An 18,277-nucleotide genomic window follows, 5' to 3' on the forward strand; every position below is an offset into this window, starting at 1 on the left:
CCTGAACACATTCAAAGGTGTGGATGAAGTTTGAATGATTGGTGGTCTCAGCATTGTTCCATTACTTCCCACAGCACACACAGGAGGCAGTCCCTCTGTGCACATTCACATTTCCCAGCAGATCAGTTCCACACTGCATTGTTGGTCAAAGTAGACTCAAGTAAGTGCAGTGTTAAACCGCATCCTGACTTTTTTCATCTCCGTTGAACTTGTCTCACTTAAAGTTCTTCTCATTGCGTGTATCCCCTACAATAATGTAGGAGGAGCCATAAGGTTCCCCACTCAGGCAAGGGTTGACAAACACCATTGTGGAACCTCACAGTTTTCAGCTGAACCTGTCTTCAGATTATCCTTTCACACAACCTCTGCTCTCTTAGAGTGGAAATGGGGACTAAGAAGTTGGCATGTTTGGTTTAAGGCCTTTTAGGGATGACCTTGCATTATGAATAAATTATTAAGCATGGCTTGCACAGATAGAAGTGACCCAGAGAACTTGGGTTTAGAGCTTCTGAGGTAACATTGATAACACACCTTGGAAGGACCCTCAGTTGTATGTCTTCTGAAATATCACAGAAGGAGCACCAGAGCAGCCTGTGCTTTTACTTCAGGTACAATAGCCTAAGGATTAACCATGGAATGGTTATTTAGGAATAACCTAAAATTAACCATGTAGGTTTAATTTGAAGAGGCGAGTATACACGCTAAGGATATTTGACACACGGAAATGAGGAATGAAGCCCACGCTTAGTAATTTACTCTTTCTCATAAGAGTATGGCAAAGATTCAGAGGGTGAAATAGGAGAGGAAATATCATGAAAGCTGATTTTGCCAAACAGGTAAAGACTTATTCATGCTAGTAGACTCTCCAGCTGGGAAAATCCATAGTTGTTATAGCCTCTGTGCCACCAGAACAGAAAAAAGGCTTGGCTCAGAGAAGAGAATCTGGCTCAAAGAACTTAAAATAAATATCAGATGTCAGGGCTGTGACTTAATTGTTTAGCTAAGTAGATCATGTGAATTACACACAGATTGAGGACCTGGTTTTGCTCCTGTTGAAATCAAGGAGAACAGAATCAGGGCATACTCTCCTTCCAGCATTTTTCAGTCCTTAAAAATGTGTTATTTGAGAGTACACCAGCTCCTAGAATAATAGCTGGGAATTCAGAGAGCTGCTTCTACACAATGCTTTGTGGTTTATTGCTGTAAACATAAGCTAAGACTCTAAACAGAATCTATTTCCTTAGTTGCTCTTGGTTTTTATTCCGAAATTTGACATTCAAGCAATGGATTCTGTCACTAACCATGGCAATTGGAGCTCCCAATTCAGACAGTGGTTTTTGACAGTTGCCAGTCTCAAAGAGATACATTGAGATGTACACTTATTTTCCACCCTTTATTCTAGTCTTGCATTACAGCTCTTCCAGTCTTGGAATTAGACCCGTGCCCCAGCTCAAGGACATTAACTTGTTAATATCCCCTTGGGAAACTGTAGTTTTGAAAGACTTATAACTTCATAGAGATTTTTTTTTTTTTCTTGCAACGAACATCTAAGAGATGTTTGTTACTTTTATGAATAAAAAGAGAATTTTTTTTTTACTCTCACCATTATGCTAATAAATGCTTCCTTTAGTATTTTCAAATTCTCTGTTAAAAATTAAAAAGACAACCTCAAACAAAAAAAACATGCTTAATCATGAAGACTTTACAGAAGTTAGGAAATTATTAAAAGAAGGACAGTAGCACCTAAAAACTTGAAAGGAATTTTTAATTACAACCAAAATTAAATTACCTGGAACTGACTGCCAATCTTACATTCAGAAAGAATGGGATGGTTTTGAGAGAAGGCTCCACATGTTAAATTGACGTACATTTCCATTATCTGGCTAAGATCCTTCACATAGTACTAGTGACAAGGTGAAATACTGGCAGACATATGACAGGGAAAAAACCCACATTTGGAAACATCTACAGCCAATTTATGGACTGACATAAATTTGTACAAATTCTGTCTGGATGATGAATGACTTGGTACAGCATGTAACTGATACATTATAAAGGAACAGAGCATAGAGAAATTATTTAGTATCATATTTCTGGACATACTTGGAAGATGCTGTGGGAGATACTCTGATTTAGATAGGGCAGTTCTTACGTGCTGGTTTCTGCATTCATACTGCAGCTAGGGCTCAGCTTCTTCAAGTTCATGATGATGATAATACCATTACAGCAGTCTTTTAACCAGAACTGAGCTGTGATTTCTTTTTCTGAGAAATGAAAGTACAGTGTCTAAGCCCTTAGCGAGAAATTATGTTTTCTTCACAAATGGTGAATTAATCAAAGAAAAATCAAAGTTTAAGGGAAAGAGGAGGAACATAATATTCCCAGTGCTGAAAAACGTGAATAGTTCACAGCAGGAGAAACTAGCCTCCCCATTCCCAGTCTACCTATCCTGACACTTCAGACATGATTAAATGTTTCTTCTTTAGCTTGAATGAGTTAGCTCCCTCCCACTTCAGGTTGTGTCCTTCCCACAGCTCAGTGCCCAGTCTTGGAGGAGCCAACTCTAGGGATAATCTCTTGCCCTTAAGAGGATGTTGAACTGGTGGCTGGCAAGCCCTTTCAGGCCGTAAATAGTCATTGCTCTGCTGAGGTGGGAAGGCCTCCCTGGAATTACTGTTCATGCCGTTAGTTGTCTTCATAGCAACGATTGCTAACTATTCCTGTCACTCTCTGCTCCCACTCGCAGCTCAGCGGAGTCCAGACAAGGTGTGGAGGCCAAGTAGAACCCAAGGGAGGGGAGAAGGCAAAGGGCAATGGCTTGGGAAGAGTGTCAGGGACAGGGAAGAGTGGAGGAAGTATCTGTCTGGGTTCTTACCATGGATGTGAACCGATCTGTATCATCCTCCTCTGACTGCAAGTCCACCTTTTCTCTTTCTGAGGCTGCTGAAGGGCCTTGGTTAAATATAGTTGTCCTCATAGCTTCTGAAAGATTGACCTCGGTATGAATAAAGGTTGGAAAGTGTTTTGTATCCACTGAAAGTGCTCCAAGAGATAAAAGATGAACACCAAATACTCCTCTGCTTGTTTCTCCTACTTTTGTTCTCTTACATCTGCATGAATTTTCCAGGCTCCATCCTTGGTGCTTTTAAATAAGTAGAAAGGTGCTTTTACTTTCGATCGATATGGTGATGTGGATGGATCACAGAGAGTGGGAAGCTGAGACTACATGAACAGTTGTAGTACCACAAAGATGGTCCTTGGAGTTCAAGTCAGAAAGCTGGGAAAGGAAAGAACTTCCATATTCTTTCCAATTAGCAGCACAATAAAACGAAAAAGCAAAGTCAAGTCAAATCAGTATGTGTTTGCTTTCTGATCTGATTTTGTGAAAGTTTTTATTGAAAAACTGATTTCACCTGAAACATAGGAAAACCTGGAGAAAACAAGAGTTTCTCAGAGGACTATGTATCATTTCTCCTTCCTGCACTTGCATGAAAGAAGGCAGGTTTCCCCCATCCCACATTGTGCTTGGGATGGACTGTGCTTGCAAGACTGCCATGGTCCCAGGCTGCCATTATCCCGGGCTGGGACAATCTGCTCTCAGTATCTCTGGTGATGTCTAATAGAGGGGTACAAGGATTACAGGACTGCTTTCTCTAAGGCCTTGCTTTCTCTAAGAAAAACTTCATTCATTTTCCACCACAGATGAATGGAAAAAAAACTGCAGCAGTGAAGAAAATTTAGAATACAAATGAGCACGTATTTAAAATATAAATTTAGAATAGAAATGAGCACATAACGCCTTCTGAGACAGCAGACAATTATGGCTCTGGTGCTTCAGAAAGAAAAACTTGAAAAAAAATGGACTGCTTTAAAAGTTATCTGTCTCATGATATACACCAAAGTTCATTTGCTTTTCCTAAAAACAGTTATTTTTATATTTATATTTTACAGTTTGAAACATCCAAAAAGGGCCAGGATAATGGACAGTTTTTAAATAAAAATTAGCACCGAATCAGTAGGAGGTTACTTACAGATTGGCCAGAAATGTGGCAAGCAGCTTGAGACATTTAATTTCTAATCCCATGTGCTCCTTTGTATGTAGTAGTAAGTAAACTGAATTAATTCAGAAACAGACTCAATTTAATAATTTGCAGTAAACAAAGAATGGGGGATTTAGGGATAAAACACTGCAGCAAATAAATGTACTTCTTCTCAAGGTTTAAGAACATGTTTTGGTGCATGGTTTACAAACTTGCATTGTTTTTAGGTAAGATGTAGGATTTAATCAGAAGGACTCAAGGAGAGAGATAGTAGTAGGGATTTCAGGAAAAATTATCCCTCTTAGGTGTTCATAGGCCATGATCCAATGGAGATGATAGAACATAAAACATAGCTGAAATAGTTATTTTGAATTAAAATTGGTGTTTCACACTCAGAATCATTTGTCTGAAACCAATGATTTATTGAATCCAGCTATCTGCTATTTTGGAAAGCACATCCAAGGATCTTGTTCATAACCTTTTTTAAATAAATGGAGTGTTTCTAGCAAATGTAAGACATCTCTTCCCTGTTCATCATGCATTAGAGATAAATAAGTACCCCCTTATTCTTGAAGAAAGATCAGAGTCGCGTCTTTTGTGTTACTATTTATATAGTAGTACGTACAGAATCTTCCATGCTTTTTATAACAGTGTTCCTAAAATTTACTGCCCCATTGCTCAAGTAAATTCTATAAATCCAACAGAAATTGTGTCCCACATTTGTCATTTGTTTCCTTGATATCCACCTGAGGGTCTCTGTAATAACAATAAAGCTGAAAACTACTTGAGTAAAAACTGCCTTCCATAATTCTCTTGCAATTACATGAATAAGGTGTTAATGAATGAGAGGGAGTATAGGACTATCAGTGAGAGTAGAATTTGCCTCTGGTCACTGTAAAAAGGCAGCACTTCAAATTAAATTTCAAAACTATTTTTAGAAATCTTAAAAGAAATAATGAATATTCCATTCCAAGCAAAAGGTAAATATGGAGAAATTTGAAATACTTCAAATCTATTCACATCTGTAGTGTGCAGGTGTCATCCCTCAAGCAAATTTTATGAGGACATACAAGCATAGATCTACAGACAAAAACTAAGCTTGCAGAACTAGGAAAGATGTATGTTTTGCTCTTTATATGTTTTTAATGGACTTATTTTCACACCATTTGTAGGTGTCCTTACCTGTTTTGGGTTTTTTTCAGTTTTAGGAATTCCATTGTACAATAATTTGCGTATTTTTTTAAATGTCCAGTATTTGTAGAGCCAAATTGATTGCACTTAACCAAATTGATTGCATATATGCTCCTGAATGCCCTGTGGATATTAATTCCCCTGGTTTTAAGGGAGCAGTTGATGTAGATAAGACTTACAAGGGTGAGTCAGAGAGATGGGACATAAGTGAATAGACATTCTGGGGTAAGAGTGAATGGTTGACTTTAGAGCGAAGAGAGAACAAAAATAGAAATCGTGACTAAATGCCAGACTGTGATTTTGGAAGCTAGTGTTTCCTTTTACACCCAGCTTTAGCAGAGTTAATAATAACACTGATTTTTTTAATGTAATACTCCTGACAATGGTGGCTGGCATGGCAAACTTCATAAACCATTATGAAAGCAGACCCTGACAGGCTTCCTCTTTGGGGTCATTCCATTGTTTCTCTAAACTGCCTGATGTCACAGCCCACTTCATTACTCAAGTTTCTGGTGAATGTTCCAGAATAAAATCTTAAAGTTTTAAGACCAGATATTGTGTTCATAACTAAAGTTGGGAGAATTTGAAGATATATCAATTAATCTGCATTTAAAAAGGGTATTATTGTGTTCATGTCAGAAAAATATTACTGGAATGAATACAAAGGCAAGTAAATGTTAAGTCATTGGTTTAAGTATCTCTGGAAGCAATGTTTCAAGCCTGGACAAATAATTAAAAATGGAAGCATTTATTAGACACGGGAGCAGAACTAGCATTTTAGGAATTGACTAATGAGGTAAAAGAATATATCCCAATGTGCCTTCCAATTTTCTGTATAAATAAAGTCTTAATGCTGAGCAAAAATTTTATGAACAGCAAGTAAGTCCAAAGAGATTAGAATACTGTTTATGTCTACTTTTTTGGAGGATAAGTTGACCAAGTAATTAATTATGGATTCTTAACTGCACTCTATGTGTAACCCTTAAGCTCTGGAGTATACTTTGTGTTATGGGAACTGAAAGGACTCCCATTAGGCAGGGAAGCCTGGTAAGCTCTGCTCTCAGAGCAAGAAGGTATGCATGAGTACTTTCAGCATATTCTACATTCAGCAGATGGCAGTGGCATGCAGTGATATATTAATTCTGGATTTTCTCTTGAGCAGACACTCTTACCTCTGTGAATCCAAACAGTATTGATTTGGGGATTTATCTGAGGCTTTTTCTTCCCCAGAAAATACTGAGATACTAGAAAATTCTTCATTTGCTAGAGTAGAAAATGTCAGAAAATGAAAAAAAAATTACTAAGTTATTGTAGTCTTCATTACATAGCACTTGGAGGAATCTGGTGAGTTTTGAATTTCAAACAGCAATATTACATCCAGAAAGGAATGTGTCTGTCTGGAGCGTTGACTCATTTTCCATCTATGCTCAGTATGTACACATCAAAGTCTCAAAACAAAAGTATTCAGTAAGTGGGAGCTGTGTGTGTTACTTAACAGGAGTAGTAACACAGTGACTTCTCGCAGTACTGCACACAGAAATAGATATTTTCCCATGTCTAAAGGAATGAATTTCAGATCTAGCAGGGGAAAGCAGCATATGTGAGTTGGATTGGGGGTAAATAAACAAATTGCTAAGACAACTAGAAATTAGTGTAAAACTTTTATCTGCAGAAAACTTGAAGAAAAAGAACAAAACAAAAGCAGAAATGCAGTTTATGTAGTAGAATTTGCAAACGAGTAGTCTAAGAGAATTATAATACAGCATTTAAGTAGATATTTTCCCATATGGCAGTTGTTTCTAACACAAATAATATAAAATATTTAATGATTTATGATTTATAATCATGGAAGGAATTACTCCTTGTTGCACAAAGGGTTTTCCTGTCTCTATGGGATACTGCAATAGAAAAAGCATTAAATCTGTTCCTCTGTGAACTGAGTTGTAATACAACCACAAATTCATCCTAAGGATTCTGAGCACTCTTAAGGACCTCAGAATCAATTAATTAATCAATTGCTGGTCCTTTAGTAGGGAATAAAAATGTCACACATTTTCAACAAAGTGCATACTCTGTTTCTCTGCTGTTTCAGACACTACATGAGGAGCCAGAGAAACATTTCAATCTATATTAATATGTCTATTGTGCACAAAACAAAAATTGATATCCTTCTGGTAGCAATGGCATAGCAGCATAGAAAATACAGCATTTCCAATGTACCCAAAGCTTCTGGAAGTCCTCAGTTTTTCAGGTAAGAACTTTGTCCAGCCCTGCACCCAGAAGTAAGAGTTTTGTGCAATCTGGTCACAGCCTGAGTGTAATAATGAAAGGAGGAAATTAAGACTTTTTAATTGGTTGGGGTACTGAATATGCTAATTGATTCAGCCATGGTTAGCATCATCTGCTGCTGAGGGCTGTGCTAGGAGCTGCTCTCCTGAGCACTGTGAAACCTCAGTGTGGAAAGTGCCCCAGCCAGAGACTGGGATCGTCTCCCTGTGCTGCCCACAGTGGTGACCACATGTTTTTGTCTACCTCTAACAGTTATGCCCAGGCCAGAGCTCTAAGCACACACTTCTTGCTCCATTTATTCACAGGGTGTTTTTTCTGTGATTCCCAAGTATAACAGCTACCCTTTACTCCACACCACACTCTTATTGAATGAACATTAACAATTTTTCCTCCACTAGGATTCCTTATCTTTGCACTTTGAACTGTTTTCTATTTTGAGCAAAACTCTTTTTATTTTTTTTTTTAAGCTGAGGCAGTACATCTATTTCTAAAAGTTGTAGGAATAGTTATGTATGTAGATTAAATGCAGAGAAAGGATGTTTTGGGACATTCATATATATATATATATATATATATATATATATATTTAAGCACTGTTTTACTGTTTTTCTAGGATTTCACTTATATTTGGGACAATCATGCTGAAGATACTTTCATCCTGACATTGCAATGTCATTCTATTAACTCATCTTCCTAGCAGATCACTTTACTTGGGTATTATTATCTTGTTCCAGTTAAATTTCATCTCTGTTGCTTCAATTCTTCTGGGAACTTATAAAATTCTTTACGAATTCACATTTAATAGATTTTATTATCACTTCTATCACCAAACATTTTATTTTCTGTGCTAATAAACCATCTTGACATTGTTGGAAGTATGCAAGCATCCTGCTAGTAGTGTTTCACCTTGTATTGTTGCAGTAGGCAAGAGTTGCCATCTCTAGGCCAGGTGAAGAATTTGTAGTTAAGAAAAGCTCCACCCAAATGAATGTGACTTGCCTGTGTAAGTACTTGAGATAGTTTTGCTGACATTTTTGGGAGCATGATATTTCAACCATTGCAAGATTTATTTGTATACTATGAACCAATATAACTTTTGTATAAATTGAAACTTTGGAGAGTCTTGTCCTTTAAAATGTTACATTTATTTAAAAATCTGCTAAAACATACTGAGTTGTAAGCAGTTGCATGACATGAAATATTTTTTCTAAAAAACAAAACTAAACAAAACACCCAAACCCACATTCTCTTATCATGCCAAAATGTTTTGGAAGCCTGCATCTGGGTTTATAACAGAATGTTCAACTGCATCTTACTGCTGACAGTTTTCTTCTGCCATTTCACAGGTAGAAATAAGAAAATGCACAGCTGTAGTGGGTTGACCCTGGCTGGATGGCAGACACCCACCAGTGTCTGTCTACCCTCTGCAACTGGACAGGGGAGAGAAAATATAATGAAGGTTCATGAGTTAAGGACCAGGAGCGATCAGTCACCAAATACCATTATGGGCATAACAGGTTGGAATTAGAGACACTAATTGTATTTACTACTTACAAAATCAGAGCAGGACAATGAGAAGTAATATAAAACCTTAAAAACACCTTCCCCCACCCCTCACTTCTCATACCTACCTGTTCCCCCTCAGTGGCAGAGGGAGACAGGGAATGGATATTAGGTCACTTCATTGCATGCTGTTTCTGCTGCTATTCCAGTGTGGTATCCCTCCCACGGGAGACAATTTTTCATGAACTTCTCCAACTGGAGCCCATCCCACAGGGAACAGCCCTCCACAAACTCCTGCTATGTGGGCCACTCTTTCCTGGGGTGCAGTCCTTCAAAGACAGGCTGCTCCACTGTGGGTCCCCATGGGGTAACAAGTCCTGCCAGGAAACCTGCTTTAGCATGGACTTCTTGTTCCATGGGTCTGCAGATCCCTGCCAGGAGCCTGCTCCATCACAGGCCTCCCACAGGCTCACAGCTTCCTCTTCCTCAGGCACCCACCTGCTCTGGTGTGGGCTCCTCCAGGGGCTGCAGCTGGATCTCTGCACCTCCCTGGACTTTCATGGGCTGCAGGGGCACAGCTGCATCACCATGGTCTGCACCATCAGCTGCAGAGGAATCTCAGCTCCAGCACAATGGAGCACCTCCTCCCCTTCCTCCTCCTTCTCCACTGAACTTGGGTGTCTGCAGAGTTGTTCCTCTCAATGTTCTCAATCTGCTCTCCTCTGGCTGCAGTTACATCTGCACAACAGCTTCTTTTTATTTTCTTCTTAAATATGTTATCACAAAGGTGTTACCACCACTTCTGATTGGCCCAGCCTTGACCAGTGGAATACTTTTGCTGTCTGATTGACATGAATTCTCTGAATAAACTAAAAATATACAAAAGTTGTCTGTTGGGAACATAAACAAATGCTTGATCTTGATTTTTTCCTGCCTGAGCATGTCAAGGTTTTATGTTCCAAGTCAACAAACTGTTGTGTGGAGTTGGCTTATTTCAGGGCTGCGATCACAGTTCTTTTTATTTATACTCCACTAGGACATGAATGTTCCTGGCACAATTATGGTGACATGATACTGGAGACACTGCAAACAGGGTAAAATCAGCACCTGCTGTCACAACTTTGCAGCCTGAACAGACAAAACACAGAGAAACTGAAGGCACAGAAAGGTGGCAGAAAAGGCCTATTGAAGGTGGAGCATTCAATGTCTTAAATTGCAAGTTGAAGACAAACCTGAGACCAGGATGTGGTTTATTTAATCTCCTGCCTTTTTTTTTGTAATTTCACCCAAATTAGTGAAAAATTAAACATTCCTGTCAGCTGCTGGGTACAGAATAACAACTGAAAGACTAATCTTCGGGGGAATTAGCTTTATGACAGTGGTTAAATCAACTTTGGAAAGTTTATAACAAAATTTGAGAGAGGAGAGCTGGATCAGCTATTGCTTATTGATTCCTAGCTCAGACCTTGCTAGCTCTCCCCATCATCACATTTATCCCAGATGGGATAAAACTCAGGCAGATCTAGTCCCCTCTTACCTAAAGCCAAGAGATCTCTAAAATGACACATCTTGATAAAACTAACAGTATGGATTGGCTTAGAACCAACTTTGCGTTATAAACTTAACCATTCTGTGTGAAGCAGAGCTGGAAAACCCTCTAAATTTTTCCCTGGAGTTTACCATAAATATTCCTGCTATTTTAGACAGAAAAGCCAACAAATCCATCGTAGCACCATTTAATAATTGCCCACGGCCAGTGCTATCTGTGGAAGGACAGGAAATATTTTGCCCCAGATGAGTAAATACCTTAGGATATACATAGAGGTCCTAATGTAAATAAGAAATCCTTGAACTAAGGTATTTTTTTTATGATATAAACTGAGATTATGCCCAGGACATACACAGGATCAACACAAGTGCCTTTTAACACAGGTGTACTCCGTGTTGAGCAGTGCACACTTTGTAAGCCTGGGCATGAGAACGCCACAGTCTAAATATTCCTCCAGCTGATTAAAATCAATGTTGCTATATCACATAGGATATATACTGGCTGTCTTTTAATAGTTTGTGTAATATGGTCTTGGGGCAAGGATGGATTGAATAAGCTCCTTCCACTCAATATTTCCCGTTCATGTGGTTTCACAATTAAAACAGTTTTTCATTTTCCTGTTTCTTTCTCAGTTCTTCCCAGTGTGACTTGGATGTGCTTTGATTTTAGTAATACTTTACCAATCTGCCTTATTATATCAAGGCTTCTGCTTTTCTTTTGTGAAATTAGTATGTCAAAATTTAACTTGCATTGTGAGGATATGAGCCTTTATTATGAAAATGGACGCCTTAATAGGTGATAGATAATGCATGAAATATGACTGGAGCAACTAAGTATTTGTTAGAAGCCGGGAAAAGCTAATTCAGGGACATTTTCATGGTGATTTTTTGCCGCTTTATAGAAGAGCTTGTTAGAAGTGTGTATGGACTTGATATCCTGCTTCTGGCTGCGGTGTGATCAGGAGTCAGTGACACATATTCTATTCAAAGAAGATGTACATTAGTTTGATTGAAATGCTAAGTCCTTTGAGACCTCAGACACGCAGTTGTGTACAGGCAGAAAGAAGGGCTTGGCTATGCTGCTGGAAGAAGGGAGAAAATGACTGTTCTTGTGTTGGGCAATTCAGAGTTCAGGGGGAGTTGCCTCTGCCATTAGAGCCAGGAGGGTTCCAGAAACCTGCGCTGCCCGTGATTGTGATACAAATGAGCTGAGATTGTTTTTGTGCAGGGCTGGGGCTCACCGATTGTGCTGTACCCAGGGAATGCACTGGGCTATGAAGCAAAGGAGCGCTTGCAGGAAGCTGAGCGGCGGGCCCGTGCTGAAAAGCTGATTGCTGCCCGGAGGGACAGCAGCCGGCACGCAGGCAGCGCCGCTCGGCCGCTTTACACACACACACCACTGACCCAGATTTCCCTGCTGGGACAGCCGAGGCTGGGCCGCTCTGAAGCCTGCCCCGAATGTGGGTTACTCGTGGAAAGCAGGCTCTGCAGTGCTCCTTCTCAGGCTTCCCTACACGGCTACAGCTGCAATTTTGTACTTGCAATGCACAGCTCCTTGAGAGAGCATCAATCTGTCCTCCCTGTTTCACCTTCTGGGCATTAAGGGGTGGGGTTTTGGCTGTATACAGACTTTTCCTAAAGAATTTTATGGGGCAAATAGAAAATTTTATGGGGCAAAAAGCAGTTACTGTTCCCGTAGGAAATTCTATGTACTTTGCAAATATCTGTATCTAGATGTTATTTGTCCTAGCAGTTCCTAGCCTATCCTTCACCAGGCTGTGGTTATTCATCAGTACTTGTCTACTTGAGGCATCTCATTCAAAGCTCACACCAATTGTTTCCCTACTTTGCCTTTTTATATTCTTCATTCTGTATCATTTTAAATTACCTGACATGTCTTATCAGTAAAATTCTAAGTTTATTAGAGAAGGAGTAAAATTTCTTCAGCAATAAGAAAATGAATTAGTTAAAACTGACATTTTTAAGGAATCTTAAGTAAAGTAGGTCTCCTAACCTTGATGAGTTGCAGTAAGACTTGGGCATTTTATCTTAAAATCCCAGCCTAAAAATACACCCATGTGACCTCTGAGAAACTGTCTAAAGCCAGTGGTAAGAATTTATCTTGGCAGATAACCAACATCTTCCTGTAGTATGAAAGGAAACTAGCTCTCTTCTGAGCTACATGTTAATTCAGATTGGGAATTGAAAAAATGCAGAGGAATACAAAGATTTAAAACTACTTTAGATGTAAGGAAATATTTTTAGTGAATAAATCTATTTAACTGCAGGTCTTAATGGTACAAGTTAGTCATGTTCCTTGTCTGGAACTGCCAGGGAAGGTTTTTTGAACTTGACATAACAGGCAGCTTTTTACTGTCTCCAGTAATAACTACAGGTACCCAAAAATTTTGTAATAGTTTTTTCAGTGGAAAATTCATGAGGCTGGAAGGAGGTGTACTAGTTCTGAGGATATTTACTTGCATCAAAAGTTTATGCTGTCAGCCAGAGGCAGCATCCCATTGAAAAAAAAAGAGGAAAAAAAGAAAAAGGAACTTTTATCTTTTTTGTTCCATTTTCTGTTCTTTGTGATTATTTTGTATGTTCTGAGTACTCTCATGTACTTTCTGGGGAAAAAGATGCCATAAATGGAAAGGAAATATTTTAAAATTCACAGCAGTTTTCAAAGGAGAGGAGGACCATTTTTTTACTAATACCACAATGAAAATGTGCACAGCCCATGTCTATTTCAGGTGATTTGTAGGAGACTCTTCCCTTCAGGTACTTGTTATTTCAAAACCCAAAAAATGATATTTCATTTGTATTTATCTAAGTATTTTACATTGTTTCTTCAGGTATTTACATACTTATAAGTATGATCATGTATTTATATTATTTGTGATATTTCTATACTTACAGCCCCACTCAGACCTAAGATGTGCAGGAATTAGTGTCAGAAAATCATAGTGCATTGTAGGATGACCATTTAGTATTCATCTGGGAATTATCTGAAATACTTCACTATGAAAATTAATTCTGTAGTTAATTTGGGAAGATATTTGGTCTCTGTACATCAAACATCTTGACATATTATGCTTTCAGAGCTTTTATTTTAATTCCTTGGTGACATAAATATAATTTTTTTCTTCTCTCCTCAGAAATTTTTCCAAGAGATTCCAGTCTAAAAGACAAGTTCATAAAACATTTTACAGGTAAGGCAGCTGCTTCTCTTTTCCCACATGTGCATATTCTAAGTAGCTACAAATGTCACACCACTAATTATTTTTGAGGCTCAACACCAAATTAACATTTCTGAAGTTAAATGTGCATATTTTAGAAGCAGAAATTTTTGAAGAACTCTAGTTTCATTGAATAATCAACTGAACTATCTGGTCAAAAATAACTTTCATAATGTGGTAAGTAAAAATATTGTTTAAAAGTCATTGTTTAACTTTTATCCTCCTATTGTGCTTTCCATATTTATTTTCACATTAACTAATTTTAGAACTTCTCATTGGCCTGCACATATTGTTAAGAAACAGGCCTTTGTGACCAAGTAAGTTTTCAGCAAATCAGGGAAGATTTTTTCCATCTGTCTCATGATGTCTACGTGTGTATTCTTATTTTATTAGTGGAAACAGATAGAACAAGGAAGGATTAAAGTAGTGTAAATGAAAAATAAAAATAACTTGCTGTTTCAAATATGAAGGTTTATGATGATTGCAGCCAAATACTTGAAAACTGAGGTGCAGTTGTATAATGCACTTCACTTTGGGACTGCATTATAACTACTGAGAAAAATATTGTACCCTCTGAATACATGCAATACGAGTTGCCAATGGCAAGGTGCTTGCACTGATTCTTTTCTCTCCAGTTCCAGCTTTCTGTATCTCAGAAAAGTGAAGGTCTCAAAGTATTACACTGCAAATCTCTTGCTGATTTTCAAGGTTATTTGAAGTATTGAAACTAAAAGCTATAGAAATAGTTGGCCATCAGAGCATGAAAAACAGAATTGGAAATAATTTTGCATTTCCTCTTTGCTGGAAATTTCAAGCAGTATTTGACAAGAAAGGAAGGCATTTGTTGTCTCTTTTGCATGGGAGTAGTGTATTCAAACCTTTGGGATAAGCACAACTTTAAGGATCTGTCTGCCAATGGCTCACTGCAACCCAATGGAATCTACAGGAAATGTGCCAGAGCCAGCCTGGCCCTTCACCCCTGCAGTAAACAAGAGTAACTGTGAGCCTGAGCATTTTCAGTCCATGCGAGAAATTAACACAGAGCTTCAAACTACGCTATGCTATGTAACACAGCAATACTGAATTTTCCTCTCCTGGGAAGGACAGACAAGAAAGATTTGTTTATGTTAGTACTTAATCCATTTCCTTTTCATTTTTTAGCTTTGGAAACTCCTCAGCTACCATAAAAAGCTCAACATAAAAATGTAGGGAAGCTAAGAAATGAACACAGAATGAATTTCATTACTCAAAACCAGGGAAAAACAACCATGAGTTTTACAGAAGGTATTTCAAGTGTGGTAAATCATAAAAAGAAAAAGAGAAAAAAACCAAAAACTTGAAGGCCTGTCTCTGGAGCCATTCATTAAATTAATAGTCCTTTTCTGCATGAGTAGTTGCCATCAAAAATGCTGAAATTACTTGAGTAAGATTAGCTGGAATGAATAAGGAAAGCAGGATCATTCCAAAATACTGAAAGTCTATTTGTTGGCTCAGAATTTCTACCTACTCTCCCTCCCTCCCTCCCTCCCTCCCTCCCTCCCTCCCTCCCTCCCTCCCTCCCTCCCTCCCTCCCTCCCTCCCTCCCTCCCTCCCTCCCTCCCTCCCTCCCTCCCTCCCTCCCTCCCTCCCTCCCTCCCTCCCTCCCTCTTCAGTGATGGAGTTTTCTTCCTGTTGTAGTATTTTATTTTATTTTATATTTTATTTTATTTTATTTTTCATAGCTTTACCAGATCCTGTAATCCATAGACTGAAATCAACATTATCTTTATAGTACATTATTTTTACAGTTTCAGGGTTAAGAAAATTATTGCACACTTCTCATATGCCAGGAATAATAGACACATTTTAAAACCAAATAAGAACCATATGTAACAGTCCTTGACTATAGGAAAAATCATAAATAATCTTGTGAGTCATAAAGCAATCTATCAATTTAGCTTGGAAAGCCAGCTGACACAGAGTGTTTTGTAAGACACAAATAAAATTAACAGCCTATTTTTGATGACAGGGAAGAGAGCTAGAAAACCATATATTATCTGAAGGGACATGGAATTTATTTAGTGACAAAAGCCAGTGTTGTCTCCATATATGCTGGATAATTTCAAATTATATACTTTTCCATGAACCTAATTACTCAGATAAAAAAAATGGCAACAATATTCCAGTTCAGACTCACAAAGGCTGCTCTACCAGTTTGTTGAAAAGCTTATTTGTGCCTGAAAAAATGTACTGAAATCCATGTACTACTGTAAAATATATCTAACCTTCAAGTATGTTCACTGCCATAGAGAAGAATCTTCTCTGGAGTTCATGGCAGTTTGGCTTCACTATCTAGAGAGAATTAGCTTGATATATTTTACCAGGCTCATAAGCCATCTTTCAAGTAACAAAACAAGTATTTTTTCCCAGAAATGCTTCCTATCTTCTCTGAAAGGAAAGTTGGCCAACAATGATCCTGCTTCATGTGGATCATTTTGTAGCATTGCTTGAAACAAGCTATTATTATTCAGGGTTCTTACTCGTACAAAGCTTAGACTTAAATTTAGTCTAATTCACTTAATGTCAGTTTATGTCAATGTTTCCAAACCACAGGATATTCATCCCCAGCTTTCAGTGACAGTCTTGCTAAGCAGGTTATGTGGTACAAATAATACATTTTTGCTCTGCTTTTCAACTTGAATATCACCAGTAATACTTTCCCGGGCCATCAGCAACTTTGGAAGGGGTCTTTGGCAACTTGTTACAGCTGGGCCAGGTTTTCATAGAAAAATAGAATGGTTTGGGTTGTAAGGAACCTTAAAGATCATCTAGATCATCAGGGTTGGCCCTCTGGCCATGAGCAGGGATACCTTTTTTATCAAATATTAATGTAAACAGATGGCACTGTATATCCAGAGAAGAGAACAGCACACTATGCTCTGGACATGCAGAGATTTTCCTTGCCAAAGATGAAACACATCCTGCATTTTGCACATCTGTATGCTTTTTTTACTAGGATTATTTTAACAGGAGATCAGGTTCCTAGATGTTATTCAGCTGTCATTTTTTCCCTCAACACCCACACTGTATATTAAGAATTTTATAAACCAACTATGTGCAAATCAAAAGCATTAGTACATGGAAGTACTTCATCTTCCTAAGGGATAGAAACTCATATTTACTTAAAATGTTGCTTTTATTTATCTCTAGAAATAGTATCCTCAGTCCAGGTGCATTATTCCTTCTACATTAGACTACAGACAACTATTGAACAAACTAAATTCTATTGCAATTGTCATTCTATTTTTCACCATGTAAGAAATTTTACTGCTAATTTTGAATTACTGGAATTTCAAGGTGAAATCAGCCTGTTGTTTTCACATGTTATTTTTCTGGTTTTTCTATTGTGAGCATAAAGGCAAAGAAACAGAATTTCTTTCTGTTATTCTACCAGCATTATTATACTTGTGTTGCATCATAGTTGCTTAAGGTATCGTATAAGACTAAATGCAGTTTTAGCCAAGAAAAAATGAACTTAATGCTATGTGTTGTTGTCATTCATTGAAGCTGCAGAGCAGTGACACTGAGAGCTTGTTGTCAACTCCTCCTTGCTTTTAAACAGGGCCAGTCACATTTTCCTCAGAGTGTAGCAAGCACTTTCATCGACTGTATCACAACACAAGGGACTGCTCAACGCCAACCTGTAAGTAGCAAAGTACCTTTTAATGATAGCTGTGATACTTGTTTGAAGGCAACACACTTTTCCTCTTGAGTGTTTGGTGTCCTGGTCCTTCTTTAACAGTTGCTCTTTAGCACAACATTACAAAACATACCCAGAGTCTTTTAATATATTAAGACTTTCTGTTAATGCACTTGCTGTCAGATGAAAATCATGAAGTTCCTTCAAAGTGATGTTGAAATAAATGAAATTAAAACTACACTGAGAAGAATCAGTAGGGCATATTTATGCAGAGGGCAGATGTTAAACCATTTTCTCCTTCCTGCTCTCTTTAGCTTTACTTGTGCAAGATAAAATTTGAACCATTCTTTACCTTCTATTAATGCTTAATAGTAGGGTTTTATCTTTGGGGTTTAGCGTATTTCAGCTTGTGAGTATAATGTTCTGTTATATACCCATTATTAAATAACATAAAATCATTTCATTCATCATTCTGTTATTGATCCTTTCAGTTCTCATCAAACAACCTTCCTCTCTGAGACTGCAGAAGCTTTGCTTTAATACAGCCTGAATATAATTTTGCCAGAGACATTGGAAAATAGAAGTGCTCTTGGATAAAATGGAAAAAAAGCAAACAAAAACCCAAAATGGAAAATCCTTAAGTAGAAGTTACTTCAGCATTCTCTAGTGCAACGGACAATTCAATTAAAGTCAGTGGAAAATAAGTAATGTTTTAATTAGAAAAGGTGAATTTCATTTGGGATGTGTAAGCACAATCTGTGGACAAAGTTTGGTGCTTTGCAAGCTTTTCA

General features: G+C 38.0%; 1 protein-coding gene across 1 annotated transcript in view; it reads left to right on the top strand.

The window, feature by feature from the left end:
* The window catches only part of ALKAL1 (ALK and LTK ligand 1), a 35,393-nt gene that overhangs the window by 12,131 nt on the left and 4,985 nt on the right, over positions 1–18,277 (top strand). The window contains exons 2-3 of the mRNA XM_086888292.1: positions 13,727–13,780; positions 17,409–17,489. Coding sequence (XP_086744418.1) covers positions 13,727–13,780; positions 17,409–17,489 — 135 coding nt within the window. The remainder of the gene's footprint in view (positions 1–13,726; positions 13,781–17,408; positions 17,490–18,277) is intronic.

This window comes from Cyanistes caeruleus, chromosome 1 (assembly GCF_971803275.1).
Source record: "Cyanistes caeruleus chromosome 1, bCyaCae1.hap1.1, whole genome shotgun sequence".
In the NCBI taxonomy this organism is placed as follows: domain Eukaryota; kingdom Metazoa; phylum Chordata; class Aves; order Passeriformes; family Paridae; genus Cyanistes; species Cyanistes caeruleus.